Source organism: Balaenoptera musculus, chromosome 11, assembly GCF_009873245.2.
Source record: "Balaenoptera musculus isolate JJ_BM4_2016_0621 chromosome 11, mBalMus1.pri.v3, whole genome shotgun sequence".
Lineage (NCBI taxonomy): Eukaryota > Metazoa > Chordata > Mammalia > Artiodactyla > Balaenopteridae > Balaenoptera > Balaenoptera musculus.
In genome coordinates, this window is record NC_045795.1 from 21964962 (window position 1) to 21989020 (window position 24059).

The following is a 24059-nucleotide window of genomic DNA, read 5'->3' on the forward strand; positions in this document are numbered from 1 at the left end:
ATACGCTATGTAACCAGCTTGTCGAAGGAACTCAGAGCAGCTGCTCACCTGAGCCTGCCTGCTCTCCCTCCTGAGAGTGTACTATCAATTAATAAATCCTCGCTTTGCTTTCTTAGCCTCTGTGTCTCATCTCTGAAATCTTTCTGGGATGAGACAAGAACCTACTCTCCAGTAACAGAGGCAGTTTTGTGGAATTGAGCCCTTAACCTGTGGGGCCTATGATAACTCTGGGTAGTTAGTGTCAGAATTGAATTGAATGTAGGACACCCAGTTTGTTTCAGAGAATTGGTTGTTGTGGAGAAAAAAGCCAACACATTTGGTGTCAGAAGTGGTAAACACAACACACAAAGGTTTTCTTGAATTGACTTTTGAGCATGATTTTGATGGAACATCTATTTAAAGGAGGATATATTTCAGGTTATTGTTGGGCTTTCCCATTCAGAATAAAGCATCATTTTCTTACATTCTTTTGGACAAAATGGCCCTCTTCAGAAGTCTCCTCAAAGCTCCTTTAACATCCTTGTTCCTCAAGGTGTAGATGAGTGGGTTGGCCATGGGAGTAATAATGCAGTAAAACAGCATCAGAACTTTGATGACGTCTTGAGGGCTGTCCCCTGAGGGCTGCATATAGATGTAGATGCCAGAGCCATAAAATAAAGACACCACCAGTAAGTGTGATGAACAGGTGTTGAAGGCCATAAGTCTCCCATCAGCAGAAGGGATTTGAAATACAGCTTGGGCAATATAACTGTAAGAGACAAGAATCATGGAGAGGGGATCCATTATCAGGAAGGTGGCCACCACTGTAAGCTCACTGACTGTGGTGTCCACGCAAGCCATCTTAATTAGACTGGGCAGCTCACAAAAGAAGTGGTCCAATTCCTGGTTCCCACACAGGGGCAGCTGGACTGTGAGTGTGGACTGCAGTAGTGAATTGGCCAGACCAATGAGCCAAACAGTGCTGGAGAGCTGCCAGCAGAGCTTGTGGTTCATGATTACAGAGTATCTCAGAGGCTTACACACAGCCACATAGTGGTGTAAGGCCATGGTGCCAAGCAGGACACATTCAGTACAGCCTAGCCAGTGAAATACATAGGCCTGGGTCATACAGCCTATATAAGTGATGTTCTTCTTGGGCCCCCCCCCCAAGTTGAACAGCTTTTGGGGTAGAGCTGTGCTGGTGAAACAGAGGTCCAAAAAGGAGAGGCTTGTGAGGAAGAAATACATAGGACTTTGGAGTTGGGAATCTATTTGAGAGACCAGAATAATAGCAATGTTTCCCAACAGTGTGAACATGTAGGAGATTAGGAGGGCAAAGAAGAGAGGAAGATCCAACCACGGATATTTGGTAAAGCCCATGAGAATGAAATCCTCTGGAAAACTTTCATTCATGTGCTTCATTGAATTTTGCTGGGAGACACCCGCTAAAATCAAGGAAGAGAAGGGTGATTTTAAAAACCCTGAGTTGGCAGAAGTTTTGACAATAACAGGAAAAAAATACTTTTATGGGGGAGCAATGGGGTACACCCTCAGTAGAAATCATAACAACATTAATGAATATAATAATTATAATTAATAAGTCACATTTGAAAAATCCTTTCAGTAGAGAAAGTGGTTTCATTTTTTCCCCCCTAAATCAAAGCCCTATGTGTTGGGTTAGGGGACATTCATTATTAGTTATGGCTCTTCTGTATGATTAAAGAAGCCAATGGGAGGTGGTCTTCTCCCAGCTACCTTGCAGCTAAGGGAGTGTGTGACCTAAGAGGTGGGGTCGTGGGGAGGTGCTTAGGTCATGAAGCTAGAGCCTTCATGTATGGTCTTAGTGCTCTTATAAAAGAACCCACAGCGATTCCTGTCCTTTCCACCATGTGAAGTTACAGCTACAAGGTGCTATCTATTAACCAAAAAGTGGACTCTTACCAGACACTGAAACTGCCAGTGCCATGATCTTGGACTTCCCAGCCTCCAGATCTGTGAGATAAATGTTGCAATAGGTCTCCTGGTCTCTGGCATTTTGTTATAGCAGCCCAAATGGACTAAGACATATGTCATCAGGGAAATACAAATTAGAACAACAATCAGATTCTACTACACACCTATTAGAGTGGCCAAAATCGAGAACAATGACACCAAATGCTAGCAAGGATGTGGCACAATAGGAACTCTCATTTGCTGGTGGGAATACAAAATGGTAGGGCCACTTTGGAAGACAGTCTGGCAGTTTCTTACACAACTAAACATACTCTTACCATATGATCCAGTAATCACATTCCTGGGTATTTACCCACATGAGCTGAAAACTTACATCCACACAAAAGCCTGCACAAAGATGTTTGCAACAGTTTTACTCATAATTGCCAAAATTTGGAAGCAACCAAGATGTCCTTCCGAAGGTGAATGGATAAATAAACTGTGGTATATCCAGACAATGGAGTACTATTCAGCACTAAAGAGAAACAAGCTGTCAAGCTATGAAAAGACATAGAAGAACCTTGAATGCTAATTACTAACTGAAAGAAGCCAATCTGAAAAGGCAATATACTGTATGATTCCAGCTATCATACAGTATGTTTGGAAAATGCAAAACTATGAAGACAGTAAAAAGATCAGTGGTTGCCAACGTTTGGGAGGGAGGGATGACTAAGTAGAGCACAAAGGATTTTTAGGCAGTGAGACTACTCTGTATGATATTATAATGGTATATACATGTCATTATACATTTTTCCAAACCCATAGAATGTACAATACCAAGAGTGAACCATAATGTAACTGTGGACTTCGGGTGATTATGATATGTCTGGGTAAGTTCATCAGCTCTAACAATTGTACCACTTTGGTGAGGGATGAAGGTAAAGGGGGAGGCTATGCATGTGTAGGGGCAGGGGTTATATGGGAAATCTCTGTACTCTTGCTGAGTTTTGCTGTGATGTGAAACTGTTCTAAAAATAAAATCTTAAGAAAATTGTGATACTTCCTTACTGAGTGGGATGCAGAGTAAAAGGAATAATTCTCCTGATGGCCCTCTCCATACCCATCAGGTAAACAGGGTTCGATTGCTGCAGGCTCTGCCAGGGCAAGAAACATTACAGGTCCTTGCTAATTTGGGGCAGAAATTTGGAGACTGTATATGGGAATGAATTTTGAGAGCGTTTGACCCAAGAAATTAGATATGAATTTGTCATAATTGTTACCTTTACCAGAGAGACTTGTTTCAATTTACTGGCTGGAGCCATGAGTATGGTTTTAATTGGTTTTTTTTTTTTCTCTGTTGTTTTAGTCAACACTAAAACCTGGTCACTTTAAAGTGACCCATCTAAATGATGCTGATTTGTCAGAATTCCCTTAGCATATAGTAGAAGGACCCTGAAGATGTGTGTGGATTATGTAATAACAACAGACTGGTGTTGAGGACAAGATCCCTTGTCATGTCTCCAAAAACAAACAAACAAAAACAACAGGAATTGTACCATCTGACCATCTGTGAGAATTGAGAAGAGATTTTTTTTTAGGTAACCATAGTTCACTAAATGATTCCACTGTGACTAATGTTTATGCAGTCGTGAAAGTGTAAACTCTCCATGCTGATATAACCAAAAAGTATGATATAAGAGTATCTGGAGAGTAAGGCATAGACATTCTCTCTCTCCCTCTCTCTCTCTCTCTCTGTCTCTTGTCCTCGCTCTTTCTCTTTGTAATGTAAGGGTTAAAAGTTCTCATTTTTTATAGTAAGTGATAAGTCATATTTAAAACTAAAAAAAACCCACAAATAGAATAAAGACTTGTTATTAAGAAGTATGGGTAAATAAAAGAAAACACTGAAATTATTAAAAATGTGTTAACTTGGGAGACCAGGAATTGAGAGTGAGGAATGATGAAGAAGGGAACTGCTATTTTTCATTATAAGCCCATAGTATTATTTTATTTTTTTAACTTTGATCGCATATGTCTTTAATATAAATGAAAATTAAATAAGAAGGAATGGAAGGGATCTGAATATTTGTCAATGATGGTGAAGGCATTAGAGTCGTATACATTGTTTGAAAGCGTGGAAAGCACACATCATCACTTATTGCAGCATAGGGTGCATAACATGGTGTAGTGGAAAACCAGGTTGCAAAAATAACTTGGGTCCAGGATATGGAAAATCTTGAACACTAGGTTAAGGAGTCTGATCAAATGAAGATTTTTTTTTCAGAAGAGGTGTGAAATGATTGGAGCAGCATTTAAAAACATTTATTATGGCTGAATAACGAGGGATTCAAGAAGAGACTGGAAGCTGGGAGCTCAGTGGGGAGGCTACTGCAAGAGTCTATGGGAGAGAGGCTGAGAACGTTAGCTCAGATAGTGGCGGTGGGAATCAAGAGCAAGGTATGAATGTAGGAGAGAGGAAGGAGCTGAAAGAACATTTGAAGTTTTAATCTGAGGCGCTGAAAGAATGGAAATTCAATTAAGAGAAAGAAGCATGTATATGAGGATTGATCAGAATATGAGATTTAACTAAAAAAGACCTCCCCAAAAAGATAAATTTAAAGCTTGACCTATAACAATTGGCCCTGAGGGTCCATTCACCAGAGGATGGATTCCTGCTTCATCCAGACACCTCTAGGTCAATTTGACAAACTACACATTTACATACAACCACTTGAATTCATGGCTAGGATGGTTTGTTGCAGCTGTTTAACCACCAAGGACAGGGACGGGGACAGAAAGAGGGAGAGGCAAGGGAGTATGTCTCCAAAAACAGAAAAGATAATCGCCTGCATTTGCCAGGAAGTTCATGCATTTGTGTATAAAATGGCTGAGGAAAAGAGAAAAACAAGATCCCATTACCCCACACCCCACCTCGCAAATCCTCAATATTTTATCATTGGTTATTCTTTATATTGTTTGATCCTCAAATTTATCTTCAGAGTAGTGGCATTTATTATTTATTTATTCATTCATTCATTCACTTTAAAGCAAAAAGATAAAAACTTTATTACTGGGAAATTCTTGCTGGTCTTCACATAGGGATGTGACAAAAATGACAGAGTATTGGTTTTAGAGAATTGATTTTTAGTGACTTGACCTGCTTTCTCATTCCTCCCCATCTCCTAGATAATTGGATTTTTTGGACATAATTCTGGGATCAACATAATTTTGAACAAGTGACAACCACTGGTCTGGCATAACGAGAATTCATTTAGCTCATGGTGGCATCTTACCCTGCCTGATATTGCCAAAACTCAGAACCTTCATTTTCTGTCTCAAAACAAAACGCAATACCATCTAGGCTGGTGTGAATAGAAAGAGACATCACTAGAACTTACCTCTTCTTATTTGAATTTGTATTAAGCAAATGTGTTTAGCTATAGAAGCTTAGTCAGGAGAAAGTTTGCAGAAGGGTTGGATTCCAACAGTCCTGAGAGAGGGAAGCAAGTATGATCAGGTCAGCACTTCAATAAAAGCCACCAAAGGTCTTAATATGGCAGGTAGGGTGAATGTGATTCTGGAGGCATTGGATAATCTCTCCTGGTTCCAAATCTGATTCAAAGGCAGATAAAACAAGTTCACACCCAGTGTGCCAGTGATCCCATAGGGGCTGTCACTGGTGAATTAATCTCTCTAGAGACAGTATCTATCTTTTATTTATACTTTTGGTTGTGATTATAGATTGCATCAGTTCTTCCGCTCATTAATCCCATCTTAATAGCAAGGGAGAGCAGGATTTACCCCAATAATTTTCAGAAAGAAAACAAATATAGTGCTATTAACAGTAATGATGATAATAATGGCTTAACACATTCTAGACAATTTATATGAATTGTCTCCTAACAACTCCTTGAGGTGGGTACTATTATTGTCCTCATTTTATAGTTGAGGGACTTAAAGCTTAAAAAAGGTAAGTAATTTGTCCAAGGTTCATAAGGCTCACACACTTCCAGAATTCACACACCAACTGGATGCTCTGCAAATGTCATGAGTAAACATAGGATTTTTAAATATCTGTAGTGTTTGGGGTACGTGCTTATTTGGTCTTTTCAACCATATTGAAAGCTCCTTGGGGGCAAGGTTTATGTCCTCTTTTTCAACTGGTTAAAGCACAGTGCTGATCAAATTAAGATCCTCCTCTTATTTCTTACGAATGCAGGTATAATATCCACATCTCCATCACATGAAGACCATCTCAGAGAAGGTCACTCCTCAGAACAAGGTAGAACAAAGAAGCAACTGAATAAGTACTTTAAAGGACAAATCCTTGCCTAATTGTCTGACAATGCTTTTTTTTCCCCTTTTTTATACTTTGTATTTTAATTTTGGGGGGATGTTAATTTTACAATAAAAATTATTTTTATTCATGAAATCGTTCACTCTTTTAAAAAAATAGTTTGTACATTTGGTGCCATGTTGAGAATGGCCTTCTCCACCTCAAGATATTATAAATATTACCTACATTTTGTGCAATATTTTATGGTTTTACTTTAAATATTTTATAACAGTATTTTCTGTTTTTACATAAATATTACATATTTTTACATTTAAATCTTATTACCTGATACAAAGTGTCTGACAAAACTTTTATCTCAACACTTTCTTCACATCCAAAAACTCCCTTTTCAGGCTGAACTTCAAAAGTTATTAGATGCTGTCATGACTGAGTTGTTACTCAGAGCTAGGCCATACAGTCCTCCCTCTTCCTACTTGTTATGGACTGGATGTGTTCTCCCAAAATTCATATTTGGAGGCCCTAACCCCTAATGTGACTACATTTTGAGACAGGGCCTTTAAGGAGGTAATTTATGGTTGAATGAGGTCATAAGGGTGGGGCCCTAATCCAATAAGACTGGTGTCCTTATAAGAAGAGGAAGAGACACCAGAGCTACCTTCTGCTCTCACTCTCACTCCCATTCTTCCCTTGCATGTACAGAGGAAAGCCATGTGAGGACACAGTCAGAGGGGGCCTTCTACAAGGCACAAAGAGAGGTCTCACCAGAAACCAAGTCTGACGGCACCTTGATTTTGGACTTCTAGTTCCAGAACTATGAGAAAATAAACTTCTGTTATTTCAGCCACCCAGTCTGTGATATTTTATGGCAGCCCTAGCTGACTAATACACTGTGTTTAAATCTAAAGAATCAGGGCATGAAGACAGCATGTCCAAGGCAAAAAAACAAAACAAAAAACCAAAACCAACCAAACAAACAAACAAACAGAGCCTAGGAGATGAAGAAGATTATTTCAGTTTGTTAGTTATATGGCCTGCTCATTTTTTTGTGGAGAACCTCCTACATAGATTTCTGAGGTTTTATTTTATATTTTCCTCCTCCCTAAGTTAAATGAGTTAAGCAACTGTTCACTGGGCTGATTATCTTCTAGCAGAAAACAGACAGTTATCTCAGGATCCCTAACCCCTAGGACTAAGGTTTGAGATCAGTCTAAGTTGCTGAATTTTATTTAGTTCTGTGGCCAAAAACTTCATTCTTGACTCTAATCAAATAGAAGACAGATATCATGAGAAAAGCATGGATTCCAGAATCAGACAGACCTGAGTTTGAAATTGAACTTTGTCACTTACTCTGTTACTGTGAATATTATTGAACCTGTTTCCTCATCTTCAAAGAGCTGATTATAACACATATTTGACAGGATTGTTGGGCTGATTAAATGACAGCGTGTCTGGAAACTCTTGGAATGTAGTAGACTTCCAATAATCCTAACTAGATGATAAAGAGGGTAAGTAGATGTTCATGAATTAATACAAAAGTGCTAATAGCATAGCTGGACCTCACTTTCAGTTCTGCTCTGTGTGTAATATTCTAAGCAGGATTTTTGCAAATGTGATTCACTTGCTTCAAAATCTCTTGGAGTGCTTGTTAAAAACACACATTTCTGGGCCTTTCACCAAAACAGAATTAAAACCTCTGGGGATAAGTCCCAAGAAACTGTGTTTTAACTAGTTCCCTAGGTGATTTAAATGTCTACTAAGCTTGGGAATCATTGCATTATAGGATCATTCCGTTTTTTAAATTGCAGAATTAAAGTTCAGTTTCTAGTGGGGCCAATTTATGTATTCCCTTTGGGACTAAAGCCCTTCCTTGAAGACTGACGGCGTATAAGCAAATGTAAATTACTGTTATTATAATTTAGTAATATTTGGAAAATCATATATAAAACAGATAACATAATGCTGAGTTTCCTAGAATCACTAATAAATTACATGGGAATTCAGAAAAAAGCTTTAAGAGTTGGTACAGAACAGTCACCTCTACCCACCACCAGAGCCTCCCATCAAGCCTCTTAGATGGCCTCAACCACCAGAGGACAGACAGCAGAAGCAAGAAAAACTACAATCCTGCAGCCTGTGGACCAAAACCCACAGTTACAGAAAGATAGACAAGATGAAAAGACAGAGGGCTATATATCAGATGAAGGAACAAGAAAAAACCCCAGAAAAACAACTAAATGAAGTGGAGATAGGCAACCTTCCAGAAAAAGAATTCAGAATAATGATAGTGAAGATGATCCAGGACCTCGGAATAAGAATGGAGGCAAAGATTGAGAAGATGCAAGAAATGATTAACAAAGACCTAGAAGAATTAAAGAACAAACAAACAGAGATGACCAATACAATAACTGAAATGAAAACTACACTAGAAGGAATCAATAGCAGAATAACTGAGGCAGAAGAACGGATAAGTGACCTGGAAGACAGAATGGTGGAATTCACTGCTGCGGAACAGACTAAAGAAAAAAGAATGAAAAGAAATGAAGACAGCCTAAGAGACCTCTGGGACAACATTAAACTCAACAACATTCACATTATAGGGGTCCCAGAAGGAGAAGAGAGAGAGAAAGGGCCAGAGGAAATATTTGAAGAGATTATAGTCGAAAACTTCCCTAACATGGGAAAGGAAATAGCCACCCAATTCCAGGAAGCGCAGAGAGTCCCATACAGGATAAACCCAAGGAGAAACATGCCGAGACACATAGTAATCAAAGTGGCAAAAATTAAAGACAAAGAAAAATTATTGAAAGCAGCAAGGGAAAAATGACAAATACCATACAAGGGAACTCCCATAAGGTTAACAGCTGATTTCTCAGCAGAAACTCTACAAGCCAGAAGGGAGTGGCATGATATACTTAAAGTGATGAAAGGGAAGAACCTACAACCAAGATTACTCTACCCGGCAAGGATCTCATTTAGATTTGATGGAGAAATCAAAAGCTTTACAGACAAGCAAAAGCTAAGAGAATTCAGCACCACCAAACCAGCTCTACAACAAATGCTAAAGGAACTTCTCTAAGTGGGAAACACAAGAGAAGAAAAGGACCTACAAAAAGAAACCCAAAACAATTAAGAAAATGGTCATAGGAACATACATATCGATCATTACCTTAAACATGAATGGATTAAATGCTCCAACCAAAAGACACAGGCTTGCTGAATGGATACAAAAACAAGACCCATATATATGCTGTCTACAAGAGACCCACTTTAGACCTAGGGACACATACAGACTGAAAGTGAGGGGATGGAAAAAGATATTCCATGCAAATGGAAAGCAAAAGAAAGCTGGAGTAGCTATACTCATATCAGATAAAATGGACTTTAAAGTAAAGAATGTTACAAGAGACAAAGAAGGACACTACATAATGATCAAGGGATCAATCCAAGAAGAAGATATAACAATTATAAATATATATGCACCCAACATAGGAGCACTTCAATACATAAGGCAACTGCTAACAGCCATAAAAGAGGAAATTGCCAGTAACACAATAATAGTGGGGGACTTTAACACCTCACGTACACCAATGGACAGATCATCCAAAATGAAAATAAATAAGGAAACAGAAGCTTTAAATGACACAATAGACCAGATAGATTTAATTGATATTTATAGGACATTCCATCCAAAAACAGCAGACTACACGTTCTTCTCAAGTGCGCACGGAACATTCTCCAGGATAGATCACATCTTGGGTCACAAATCAAGCCTCAGTAAATTTAAGAAAATTGAAATCATATCAAGCATCTTTTCTGACCACAATGCTATGAGATTAGAAATGAACTACAGGGGAAAAAACGTAAAAAAGACAAACACATGGAGGCTAAACAATACGTTACTAAATAACCAAGAGATCACTGAAGAAATCAAAGAAGAAATCAAAAAATACCTAGAGACAAATGACAATGAAAACACGACGACCCAAAACCTATGGGATGCAGCAAAAGCAGTTCTAAGAGGGAAGTTTATAGCTATACAAGCCTACCTAAAGAAACAAGAAAAATCTCAAGTAAACAATCTAACCTTACACCTAAAGAAACTAGAGAAAGAAGAACAAACAAAACCCAAAGTTAGCAGAAGGAAAGAAATCATAAAGATCAGAGCAGAAATAAATGAAATAGAAACAAAGAAAACAATAGCAAAGATCAATAAAACTAAAAGCTGGTTCTTTGAGAAGATAGACAAAATTGATAAGCCATTAGCCAGACTCATCAAGAAAAAGAGGGAGAGGACTCAAATCAATAAAATTAGAAATGAAAAAGGAGAAGTTACAACAGACACTGCAGAAATACAAAGCATCCTAAGAGACTACTACAAGCAACTTTATGCCAATAAAATGGACAACCTGGAAGAAATGGACAAATTCTTAGAAAGGTATAACCTTCCAAGACTGAACCAGGAAGAAACAGAAAATATGAACAGACCAATCACAAGCACTGAAATTGAAACTGTGATTAAAAATCTGCCAACAAACAAAAGTCCAGGACCAGATGGCTTCACAGGTGAATTCTATCAAACATTTAGAGAAGAGCTAACACCTATCCTTCTCAAACTCTTCCAAAAAATTGCAGAGGAAGGCACACTCCCAAACTCATTCTATGAGGCCACCATCACCCTGATTCCAAAACCAGACAAAGACACTACAAAGAAAGAAAATTACAGACCGATATCACTGATGAATATAGATGCAAAAATCCTCAACAAAATACTAGTAAACAGAATCCAACAACACGTTAAAAGGATCATACACCACGATCAAGTGGGATTTATCCCAGGGATGCAAGGATTCTTCAATATACGCAAATCAATCAATGTGATAACACCATATTAACAAATTGAAGAAGAAAAACCATATGATCATCTCAATAGATGCAGAAAAAGCTTTTGACAAAATTCAACACCCATTTATGATAAAAACTCTCCAGAAAGTGGGCATAGAGGGAACCTACCTCAACATAATAAAGGCCATATATGACAAACCCACAGCAAACATCATTCTCAATGGTGGAAAACTGAAAGCATGTCCTCTAAGATCAGGAACGAGACAAGGATGTCCACTCTCACCACTATTATTCAACATAGTTCTGGAAGTCTTAGCCACGGCAATCAGAGAAGAAAAAGAAATAAAAGGAATACAAATTGGAAAAGAAGAAGTAAAACTGTCACTGTTTGCGGATGACATGATATTATACATAGAGAATCCTAAAACTGCCACCAGAAAACTGCTAGAGCTAATTAATGAATATGGTAAAGTTGCAGGATACAAAATTAATGCACAGAAATCTCTTGCATTCCTATACACTAATGATGAAAAATCTGAAAGAGAAATTATGGAAACACTCCCATTTACCATTGCAACAAAAAGAATAAAATACCTAGGAATAAACCTACCTAGGGAGACAAAAGACCTGTATGCAGAAAACTATAAGACACTGATGAAAGAAATTAAAGATGATACCAACAGATGGAGAGATATACCATGTTCTTGGATTGGAAGAATCAACATTGTGAAAGTGACTATACTACCCAAAGCAATCTACAGATTCAATGCAATCCCTATCAAATTACCAATGGCATTTTTTATGGAACTAGAACAAATCATCTTAAAATTTGTATGGAGACACAAAAGACCCCGAATAGCCAAAGCAGTCTTGAGGGAAAAAAACGGAGCTGGAGGAATCAGACTCCCTGACTTCAGACTATACTACAAAGCTACAGTAATCAAGACAATATGGTACTGGCACAAAAACAGAAACATAGATCAATGGAACAAGATAGAAAGCCCAGAGATAAACCCACGCACCTATGGTCAACTAATCTATGACAAAGGAGGCAAAGATATACAATGGAGAAAAGACAGTCTCTTCAATAAGTGGTGCTGGGAAAACTGGACAGCTACATGGAAAAGAATGAAATTAGAATACTCCCTAACACCATACACAAAAATAAACTCAAAATGGATTCGAGACCTAAATGTAAGACTGGACACTATAAAACTCTTAGAGGAAAACATAGGAAGAACACTCTTTGACATAAATCACAGCAAGATCTTTTTTGATCCACCTCCTAGAGTAATGGAAATAAAAACAAAAATAAACAAATGGGACCTAATGAAACTTCAAAGCTTTTGCACAGCAAAGGAGACCATAAACAAGACGAAAAGACAACCCTCAGAATGGGAGAAAATATTTGCAAATGAATCAACGGACAAAGGATTAATCTCCAAAATATATAAACAGCTCATTCAGCTCAATATTAAAGAAACAAACACCCCAATCCAAAAATGGGCAGAAGACCTAAATAGACATTTCTCCAAAGAAGACATACAGACGGCCACGAAGCACATGAAAAGACGCTCAACATCACTAATTATTAGAGAAATGCAAATCAAAACTACAATGAGGTATCACCTCACACCAGTTAGAACGGGCATCATCAGAAAATCTGCAAACAACAAATGCTGGAGAGGGTGTGGAGAAAAGGGAACCCTCTTGCACTGTTGGTGGGAATGTAAATTGATACAGCCACTATGGAGAACAATATGGAGGTTCCTTAAAAAACTGAAAATAGAATTACCATATGACCCAGCAATCCCACTACTGGGCATATACCCAGAGAAAACCATAATTCAAAAAGACACATGCACCGGAATGTTCATTGCAGCACTATTTACAATAGCCAGGTCATGGAAGAAACCTAAATGCCCATCAACAGACGAATGGATAAAGAAGGTGTGGTACATATATACAATGGAATATTACTCAGCCATAAAAAGGAACGAAATTGAGTCATTTGTTGAGACGTGGATGGATCTAGAGACTGTCATACAGAGTGAAGTAAGTCAGAAAGAGAAAAACAAATATCGTATATTAACGCATGTATGTGGAAACTAGAAAAATGGTACAGATGAGCCAGTTTGCAGGGCAGAAGTTGAGACACAGATGTAGAGAACGGACATATGGACACCAAGGGGGGAAAACTGCGGTGGGGTGGGGATGGTGTTGTGCTGAATTGGGCGATTGGGATTGACATGTATACACTGATGTGTATAAAATTGATGCCTAATAAGAACCTGCAGTATAAAAAAACAAACAAACAAAACAACTAATACTAAACTTTCATTGGGTTATTTGTATGGAAATATGTGAATATAAATGTTTCAGATATTACATGAAATTTCTAAAAATCTTATATGTTCTGGTATAATGTTATAAATCATAATCCTAGTTACTACCTTAAAATGTATATCTCAGAAATAACTAATTTTCTTGTCAACTGCATTATTATGAACTTTCATCAAATTTTTAACTGTGGTCATTTTTAAGTCTTTTGTCATTTACAGACAGTTCTGTGTGTACTCTGATGCTATTGCAAATATGTTCCTATAAAAGGGTTTCATCTTTAAGAAATTCATGGAAAAGACTCTGACAAGTACAGGTTTCTGGTAACTGACTGTACTGCTGAACTGAATGAATAAGCAGAACTGAATTTTCAGAACTCTAATGAAAAACTGATGAACTCATAAAAGTGCTAATAAAAGATCAAGATGAAAAAAAAATTAATTACATGGGACTGAGTGAACTGATGAGGATGAGTATAATTTTTGTGACTTTCTGTCTGAATTAAAAAAAAAAAATCCAACAAGGACTCAGAGGCAAAGAATATACACATAAATTTTCACTGCAAAGTAAAGGAGCTGTTACAGTGGAGGATTACTGGACTGAATGTCAATATTATGACATAGTATGAGTGTGTTTCATGTTTGGTAGTTGCAATCATTGTTGCTTTTGTTGTGGTCATCCATGTACAATGCTTGGTGTCAGTCTATTTATCTCTTGTAAAAATAAAATATAGTGTGTGTGTGTGTGTGAAAAAAAAAAAAAAAGAGTTGGTACAGTTTTGTTGCCCCCTCCCCAACTAAAAAAGAGAGGACAGGGAACTTCAGCAAAGATGAAAAACAGAAGGTCATTTTCTTTCTGTTCCCATAAAGTGACCCACCACCTTTTCCTTAGGAGTGAGAACTTTTGTAGTCACAGCTGCTTTTGAGTGAGTGGATCAGAATTCACAGTACTACTGAGTACGGTGGAGAATTAGTAGTAATGGGGGGTTACTGAAGAATTTGGCTTCCTAGGGAGAGGGAAAAAGCCAAGGCCCCACTGGGACTCGAACCCAGGATCGCCTGTTTACAAGACAGGCGCTTTAACCAACTAAGCCATGGAGCCCACACGTGAGCATGCTTTTGTTCTAGATCTGTGCTTACCGTGAGATTAAATATTCCTGACGTAGTTTATGTGATTTAGTGCAGCTTATTGTGAGAAAAGAGACAAACTCCAAGAAGACGTTTTGCTTACTTAGATGCGCTGCAGAGCTAATACAAGCGGGAAAAAGTTTCGGGCAGCTTGAATGTTGGGACCAATAGCACTTCAATTAGTCGAAGGATAACCATCAGTAAAAGTCGAGGCTACTCACTTTTTCCAATTAGGATAAAGTCTTCTAAAAGCAAAATTTGCTGTTACTGCACCTCGTCTTTTGTAACTAAGATTCTTCATTCCAATAAACTAAGTGAGGAACTCTAAAAATGGAACTCCACTAGAAGACTCTTAGACCGCCGGGCTAGAGCACCTAGTGTCCCTACACGTCACTTGCACTTAGCAAGCAGTGACTTGGAGGGGAAGAATCGGGAGCGGAGAAGAGGGGGCTGGGAGTGTAGAGTTCAGCTACACAGTCAGTCACATCGCTCTCAAAATCCTAAAACGCCAATGTCAAGGTCGCTGTAAAGACTCCGATCAGACAACCACAGGTGTAGAGCCCCTTGGAGTGGGGGACGGGGAGAGGCGGAATGGTCCCCTGCTGGCCACAAGGTGTTCCCTGGATCCAGGTACAATCCTCCTTAGGTGAAGAGCCTTACGGTTCCAGAGAACCACCCGTTGACCACTCCCTGCCCACCAAGTGCCTGATTTCCAGTGCAATAGGTCGTCAACTCGCAAAGAGGGCAACACCTTCTCCCTTCTAACCCGGTTCCTTCACTCCGAGATGACCCGCCCTTTCCCCCCCTGTCGCATCCCCCTGAGGAACGAGCAGAGAGCTAGGTCTGAGGGTGGTCCCCTGATCGCAACTGCAGGCCACCTGAACGCCCAGAAGGCTTTACGGGGAGCTGACTGGGGGGATCGTGGTAAGATAAAGCAGGTGACGTTCGCAGATGCGCCTCTGATATTCCCAGGGGTAGGAATCGAAGCTCCTATTTTGTACAAAGAAAGCAGAAAAAGCAAAGTCTATTTAAACATACATACGGAATACAGAACTTTCTTAATATTTTTTGGAAATGAGAAAAACGTTTGATTAAAACGTTTGGAGGTAGTGTGGGAGCCTTCTAGGATGCAGCATTGTCTCTAATTTCTTTAGAAACAGTGGTTCAAGTCCCACCGCCACATCCCAGCCCCCTCAGGTCGGCAAGTGGAACCCCAGTAAACAAGCTCTTCCTTAAAAGCTAACGGAAAATTCACACTTCGGGGAATTAGTTTAGGTGACAAGAGTTCTTTCACCAAGGGCAAGAACCTAAGGGTGTGGGAAACTCTCCTAATCCAGGCCTTTCCTCTTTCCAATTCGTGGAGCTTCTCAGAGACATCCAAACTACAGAACTACAATGAAATAATATTTTCTACCTAACAGACTGGTAAACAAACAAACAGAAATTGTTTGTGGTAGCACTTGAAGACATTGTATGAGTTTCCTGTGGCTTCTGTAACAAATTACCAGAGCTCAGTGGCTTAAAACAACAGAAATTTTTTTTCCCACAGTTCTAGAGACCAGAAGTTCAAAGTCGGTATCACTGGGCAGAAATCAAGGTGTTGACAGGGTCATACTCCCTTTTGAGGCCGTAGGGGAGAATCTGTCCTTGCCTCTTCCAGCTTCTGGTGGCAGCCAGCCTTCCTTGCTTTGTAGTTGCATTACTCCTATCTTTGCCTCTGTCTGTATTCACGTTGTCTTCTCCTGTTCTGTCTCTGTGTACTCTCCCTATGCTTCTCTCTTGTAAGGACACTTGTAATGGCATTTAAGCTCCACCTGGATAATGCAGGATAAACTCCCCATTTTGAGATTTTTAACTTAATCTCTTCTGCAAAGACTCCACCTTTTTTTTTTTTTTTTTTGGCCTTATAAGGTAATATTTACAGCTTCCAGGAATTAGGATGGAGATATCTTTTGGAAGACCATTTTTTAGTCTACCCTACAGTATTAACGTCTTGATTCTTCCACCCACAAGCAAGAGATTAACTGGTTATAACTTCAGTTTATTTCTCTGTAAAATGGGAATAATAATATAACTTTCTTATATATTACTGAGAATATAATATGACAATGTAAAGAACTATGACAATATCTGGGGCTTAGTAAGAACTAAATGGCTGTTAATTCTCATTGTCACAGGAATGCTCTGTGCTGGTCAGGGTGTCAAGGAAACAGGCCCCTCCTTGGCTCTATAGGAGGATAAATTAGTAACATTTAGGGAAGACAAAGACAAGAACCACCGAAATTACCATCACACATATGATTTGATTTAGCAATTGCACTTTCAGAAAATTCTCTAGTACACACCCTTATGAAATGCAGATATTATTTATTTCAACATTGTTTATATTGTTAAATGTGGCTGGTTAAATTTAAGATATATCCATAACATGGAATACTTTTGAGACAAAAGAAAAAGAAAAGAAGCTCTTTCTATGTTGATATGAAAACCACGGCAAAATACGAGAAGTAATAAAGGCAAGATGCAGTAGAATAGGTTTGAAAAGTGCAAAATGTGAGGAAAATAATAGACTTCTACAGGCTTGCATGCAAAAAGTATACCTTCAAGGTAACTCCAGGCTCTAACATGTTTGCGTGAGGAACCAGAATCCGGTGCTGGGGGGAAATGAAGTGGGATGAGGGTAGACTTTCACTGTGTATCTATTTTAGTAATTTTGAACCATGTGGAAGTTTTATTTATTTCTGTACGAACATTTAAAAAAACATTTAAAAGAATTCCCTTCGATCCTAAATCCTGTTCTTCGATACAAACAATTGGCAGTCAGACTTTTTTTTTCCCCCTTAATTACCCCTGAAGTCGGAAAACAAGGTTCTTCCGGCCTCAAGCAATTGTTCCAAAGAAACGGGCTTAACAACAGAGCTGGTAGCGGTGGGATTCGAACCCACGCCCCCGAAGAGACTGGAGCCTTAATCCAGCGCCTTAGACCGCTCGGCCACGCTACCACACCACCGAGCTTTTTAAAACTCTCCTTAACACTTTAAAAGACACAAGTCTGTTCTCGCGTGTGTTATTCTTTTTTTCTACAGCATTTGCCCCCGCCCCCCACCCCGGACAACTGTCATCCCAACTACCAATAAAATCTGCAAATAGATTCCTACTTCGGGAGACACACTTTTGCCTCCTATGCTATGTTTGTGATACTGGAAAGTAAAGGGGGAAGCAGCCAATGCATAATATCCCTCAAACGAAGAAAATCAGTCGTTACAAAAAATGATTAGAAATCACCACCGCCGATGCAGCACCGGAACTCTGAGGACGCAGAAATCAAGAGTCTCCAATTTGTCAACTGCGTTTGGGGGTCAGCAGCGGGAAGTTATTTTTAATGTCCTCACCTAGAAAAAGGAAGCTCCCCTTCCCACTCACTCGGAACTTGAGTCAGGTCAGGGTTTGTATGTCTGTGTGTGATTTCTTATTGAAGGAAACAACTGCGCAAGCAGACCTACTTTTTGCTGAATGTGATCATGGTCTTAATTTACAAAGTTCAGGGAGGGAATTAGTTTGCTTTTGGTGCGGGGCGTCCCATCCTCTCCAGACCCAGAGAGGACGCGTTCTACCTGCTCCAACCCCAGCAGCGCGAACTGGGCGAGTCCCTTGGTCTTTTTTCCCCCGGTTTCTGCCTGCAGGCGGCTCATCCTCTCGCTGACCGGCCTGATCCATTATATGCGGCACCGTTTAAGTGAGCCCTAGTTCCACTGTTTCACATCGACTGAGTAGCCACAAGCCTACTGGCAAGTCACTTAAACTTATTGGGTCTTACTTTTCTCATACGTAAACTGGAGACAATAATAAGACTCGCCTAAAGTGATAGATAGGTAGATAGATAGGTAGGTAGGTAGATAGATAGATAGACAGATAGATAGATAGATAGGTAGATAGATAGATGGTCAATACATGTAAGATACATATAAATTGCTTAAAAGAGTGCCTCGCCCATAATAAGCACTTAATACAGTTTGCTATCATCATTTGTATCACTTACTAGTATTCATTGAACAACTTTTTTGTGTGTGTCAAGTGTCCAGTCTTTTAAATAATACTGTGAGATATTATCCCATTTTACAGATAATGAAGTTTTTAAAATTGACATATTCCCAAGAAAACCAAGTGAATTATTTTTCCTAACTTAATAGATGGCACATACAAGATTTACACTTCAGTCCTACAGTTTCAATTTTGGGACCGTTTCTTACTTTGCCGGATTGAAATCCAGTATATTCTTTCTCCATTCTCAATCATCTCACCTCATCTCTTCCACCTTATCTCGCCTCTATTTACATTATTCTGGACTTCTAGCCAGAAGAGAAGGGCCTTCAGGTCATGGTCATGGTCATGGTCATGATCAAAGACATCGATTGTAAGAGGAACACTGGCAGGCAAGGAAGCTCCAGAGCTAGATAAGGAGACAGCAGCTTCGCCCTCAGCAGAGCTAAGCATTTTTGTGTGTCCCTCATTGTTGCAGTCTGGAAATCTTCATGCCTGTGGACCCAGCTCAGGCCCCTCGTATCTGTATGTCACTTTCTACACATGTTGTGAAGTGGGGCAGTGTGAAATCTAATGAAGTCTAATGTCTCCCAGCAGTAAGTAGTGTTTAAGGCATAATGGAAAAAAAAAATTCACCATGTGGCATATTTAATCAAGGATAAAATCCTGAAATACTTTTGATCAATCACTGCGACATACTCGGAGCAACGGTAAACATATGCCCTAGCACATACTCTTATTTTGCACTCTATTCAAAAAATATAACTTCCTAGAAAGTTCGTATAAACATGAAAGAGAATCGATAGTTCTACCGAAATCAACACAAGCCAGTGCCTTCTTAGTGCAGTAGGCAGCGCGTCAGTCTCATAATCTGAAGGTCCTGAGTTTGAACCTCAGAGAAGGCAGAAGAGTTTTGTCGCTTCCACATACTCTCGTTTGAGAAAGAAACAGGGTAACAAATAAAATGATCCCACTGATCGAGCTCTGCGGTGTGAAATCTAGGTACAAGGACTAACTCCCAGTCAATCTGATGTGATTATACATGGGGCTGTAGTCCTTCAAGAAATTCAGCAGGTTTCTTTGGTACCAGTTTCCTTTGGCAGCAAGACAGTTTTTCAATACGTTGACTACAGTGCACACCCATACCATAAATCTGTATTAACTGTCTATTTGCTGCCCTAGAAAATTAGCAAAAATATACCACCTTAAAATAGCATAAATTTATTATTTATCAGTTCTGGAGGTCAGAAGTCTGAAATGGGCCTTAAGGCGTTAAAATCAAGGTGTGGCAAAGCTGCCTTCTTTCTAGAGGCCCTGGGGAGAAATCATTCCTTGCTTTTTTCCAGCTTGTAGACGATGCCCCTATTCCCTGGCTCATGTTCACATCACTCTGACCTCTGCTTCTGTTGTCTCATCTCCTTCTCCGACTCTGACCCTCCTACCACCCTCTTATAAGGACCTTATGATTACACTGAACCAATCCAAATATCCAAGATAATCTCCCTATCTCGAGATTCTTAACTTAATCACATCCCTTTTGCCTTGCAAGATATCATATTCACAGGTTTTAGAGATTAGGAAAAGGACATCTTAGTCTACCTGCTGGTCCCCAAAGATTCACACTCATCCCACATGGAAAAATATTAACCCCATTCGAATTTCCCCCCAAGTCTTAACTCATTTTCAGCATCAACACATCTAAATCTCATCAGTTCAAAAATTGCAAATATCACCTAAATTTGGAATGAGTGAGGCTCTGTGTATAATCAACTCTGGGCACAATTTTTACTTTATTGATTGCTTATTTATGTGCTAGATATCCTTCTAAAATATTTTATGTGTATTTACCCCTCAAGTCCTCCCATTAACTCTATTAGGTAGTCCTATTACCGTTTCACACATGAGCACAGTGATGACCACTGAGATAAAGCAATTTGCCAAAGGTCCCTTAGCTAATAAGTGGAGCAGCTGAGGTTTGAATACAGACAGTGTGAACTAGTTCAATAAAGCCCTAATCAAAATGAATGGAGGTGAGATCCAGGCATTGCTGGGAGTCAGTTTTCTGATTATTCAATATTGCTACTCATGGTTCTTAGAGTAATAATAGTAGCCACTTTGTAACTATTTCTCATTAAAAAGTTAAAAATTAATTTTTTAACATTTGCCAGTGATTTTACCAAGGGACAGGATGACACTGTTTGGTTACTCTGCCTCTACCCTGTACTCTCCCCATATTCTTTCACTGCTTTATTTTTCTCTGCAGACTTCACCAGTATCTTATATGCTTACTTATTTTACACACTCATTTCTTTATTTTTTGTGTCACCCCCCACCAGAATGTAAGATCCATAAGAGGAGGGCTTTTTGTTAGCTTTGTTCGCTGCTGTATTTCCTGCCCTTAGAAATATGCCTGGGGTGGTTACCAGAGGCGGGGATTGGGGGTGGCGGGCAAAATGAGTGAAGGTGGTTAAAGGTACAAACTTCCACTTATGAGATAAATAAGTCCTGAAGATGTAATGCACAGGTTGGTGACTATAGTTAATGATACTGAATTGTATATTTAAAAGTTGCTAAGAGAGTAGATCTTAAAAGTTCCCATAACATGGGGGAAAAAATGTAACTGAAAATAAAAGGAAAGAAAGAAAGAAGACAGAAATATGCCTGGTACATAAAAGACCAGCAGTTTACGCTGTTGGATTAATTGATGAATGAATAGGAGACAAAAAGACACAGAAGTTCCATAAATCTTTAGGGCTGAAACTCAATTGCTTTAGATATCTGGCAGAATTCTCCAACTTGCTCTTTTCTCACAGCAACTTTGTCCTAGCTCTAGAATGTTTGTGTTTAGGACATTTTTCCTTCCAGCTGATCATCATTCCTGAAGTATTCTAGTGTTTTCCTTAAGAGAAATAACATGGGAATATACTGTTCAAAATGGCAAGCATGCCCCTGCAAACATCCTAATTTTCCTTTATAGCTAGTAGTGGATTCATTGTTCATTAATTTATCTTATTTAATGAAATCAATTTTAGAGCTGGAGATTGTTAGACTCTAGAGAGATTATACATATCTTCCTGTTTGGGTACTTTAAACTGTAACACATTGTAGGTGCTCAAAAACATCTTACCACAGTTCAATGCAAAACCTATTTGAAAAGTGATTGAGGTAAAGTCACATTCAGTATTCTTTGGAGGTGGTTTGCATTTGAATTGTCATCTCCCTAAGAATCTACTTCTCTTCAAAAGTAAGGAATATGAGCAAATTGCAGTCGAATAACTTGTAATGTATCTGATTGAGTTCTAGCGCTGTACGTTTGGTGAGAATTTGTGGGGGATTAGTAGGAAGACACAATTAACTCGCCAACATAAAATAAATGTTTAGGAAGAGTTGGCTTCCGGGTAAAACTCAAGGCCCTACTGGGAGTCGAACCCAGGATCTCCTGTTTACGAGACAGGCGCTTTAACCAACTAAGCCACAGAGCCACCTGAAAGACAAAAATGGAGCCGAATCTACCCCATTTTACTTCCATTGGGTGAAAGAAATGACTTTACACTGTCCAGTGTTAATCTGTTGCCTTTAGAAAATATGCCAACTCCGGGGAGATGCTTCACTTCCTCAGAACGCACTAGAGACAGAAAAATACGAAAGGAAAAGTAATAGGTAGGTGTAGCGTTAGACAAAGGATTTTACTGTCATCCCAAGGAAAAGCGTTACAGAAAGTCGAGGCTAGGAAATAAGTGGTAAAGACTTTTACAAGGAAATATGTCTTTTAAAAACTATATGTAATCTTTTAAAAACCTTCAAGGATTTGCATGAAATAACTGGCCATATGTGACAAAGTAACTCATTTGAGGTACCTGAAGGTGCCGGATTGGTGAGAGGAGGAACGTGCGTCTCTCGGGTGGAGCCGAGGAGGCTGGGCGTTAAGGCCATCTTCCTTCAGCTACAGGTGTGTCAGCCCGTTTAGTTTCCCTCCAAACCCCGTGCTGTCATTCTCAAGAGCACGGCCAAGATCTGTTGTAACAACCTTCCACTTGGAGCCGCTCAGGGGGTGTGTGGAGGTGGGAGTGCGGACAGGGAGGCAGGAACCTCTGCAGCTTCCGCCTCAGGAAATTTGGTGAGCATCTGAAAAAATCCAACCAGGAAAAAGGCTGTTTACTTCAGTTCCCCCCACTTTTTTCCTCCTCTGTTCTTCTCGGACTAGGTTTTCACACTCAGGTAGTTCTGAAAATCAGCTCGTAGAAGAGGTAACGCCTTGTCCCCTCTAACCCGGTCCCTGCACCCCACGGTGACCCCCCTTCCCCGCACCTCCCAGTCGCATCCCCTCGGGGACGAGCAGAGAGCAAGGCTGGTGGGCTCTGGACCACTTCGCGGCTGCGCGCCCCCAGAAGGCCCCGCGTGGGTGGGGGAAGGGCCGTGGGAGTCGGGATGAGTCTGGGGGTCCCCAGGACAGGCGGGAACTGAGACCACTGAGGTGATGCGGGCAGGGAGGCCGGGACAGGAGAGGGGAGACCCGAGGACCAGTCCAGACTGCGTTCGCAGGGTCAGAACCCGCAGGACCCGGGTGGGTACGAAGACGCGCATCACGGATCCCAGCCCTGAACTTTGGGAATTCAGGCCATAAACATATTCAGCAAAAACGTGGGTCTATCGCACAGATGTTTCTTTCCATATCTTTTACAACAGGGTCTTTATTAAAAGGTCGGGGCTCGAAGTCCAGGTGGTTAGGGATGCGGGGGCACGGAGTGGGGAGGGGAGTTAGTCTGCTTTCCGGTTGCGGACAAGAAATATAACTTCTCTCCGCCGACGCCTAAACTCAGCCGGCAAATCTGAGACTCATCTCAGGGTCGTCACAGTTCCAAAGCCAGGTCGGCCATGGTTATTTTCAAACGTTTTCTCGATGGTTGATTTTTCTAGACTCTAATGGATTTATTCTCTGTCGACCTCCTCGTTCTCATGAGAGACCGCACCAGAGGCGAAACTCGGGGCTGCTGGGTCCGGGTTGGACGGACAGAGGGGTGACCACCCGAAACCGAATTTTGCTCTTTCTCGGTAGTTGGGAAGACTCATTACAGCGCAGAGAATCAGGGAGGATGGAGCACCTGATACTTGGTGCGTGGGAATCTAGGAATAGTCTGAGCATACAATTTTAACTCTAATTTTGCCTGCTTGAAGGACGTGAAGTTCCCGACGAGTGTCTGTTGAAAGGGAGTAGAGAAGGTAATATACACAAAGTTCACACTGAATTTACTTTCCTTATATGTCTTTTGAGCATTAGAAATAGCTGTAAAGTAATTTGCTTTTTTTTTTTCATGTACACAGAGGTAAATTGCCTAAGCGATCCAAAGCGTTGGGGGAGGGCGCTAGTCCCGTGGGGTACGGAGATTCAAATCTCACCCCTGCCAATCATTTTTGTACAGACCTTTCCATAAAGGGGAGAGAGCCCTTCCAGTCACTTTTTTGGGAGTTGATAATTTGGCAGAGACGTGTTTAGGGAAGAA

General features: G+C 40.0%; 1 protein-coding gene and 4 non-coding genes across 5 annotated transcripts; 1 reads left to right on the forward strand and 4 right to left on the reverse strand.

The window, feature by feature from the left end:
• Positions 1-459: 459 nt before the first annotated feature.
• LOC118903528 (olfactory receptor 2B11-like) lies at positions 460-1401 on the reverse strand. Its single transcript, XM_036868682.1, has one exon. It carries the CDS (start codon positions 1399-1401, stop codon positions 460-462), a length of 942 nt encoding a protein of 313 aa, XP_036724577.1.
• Positions 1402-14417: 13016 nt separating this feature from the next.
• TRNAT-UGU lies at positions 14418-14491 on the reverse strand. Its single transcript has one exon. It is a non-coding gene; the product is annotated as a tRNA-Thr (tRNA).
• Positions 14492-17437: 2946 nt separating this feature from the next.
• TRNAL-AAG lies at positions 17438-17519 on the reverse strand. Its single transcript has one exon. It is a non-coding gene; the product is annotated as a tRNA-Leu (tRNA).
• Positions 17520-19390: 1871 nt separating this feature from the next.
• Positions 19391-19463, forward strand: TRNAM-CAU. Its single transcript has one exon. It is a non-coding gene; the product is annotated as a tRNA-Met (tRNA).
• Positions 19464-21966: 2503 nt separating this feature from the next.
• On the reverse strand, positions 21967-22040 carry TRNAT-CGU. The gene has a single exon. It is a non-coding gene; the product is annotated as a tRNA-Thr (tRNA).
• Positions 22041-24059: the final 2019 nt, after the last annotated feature.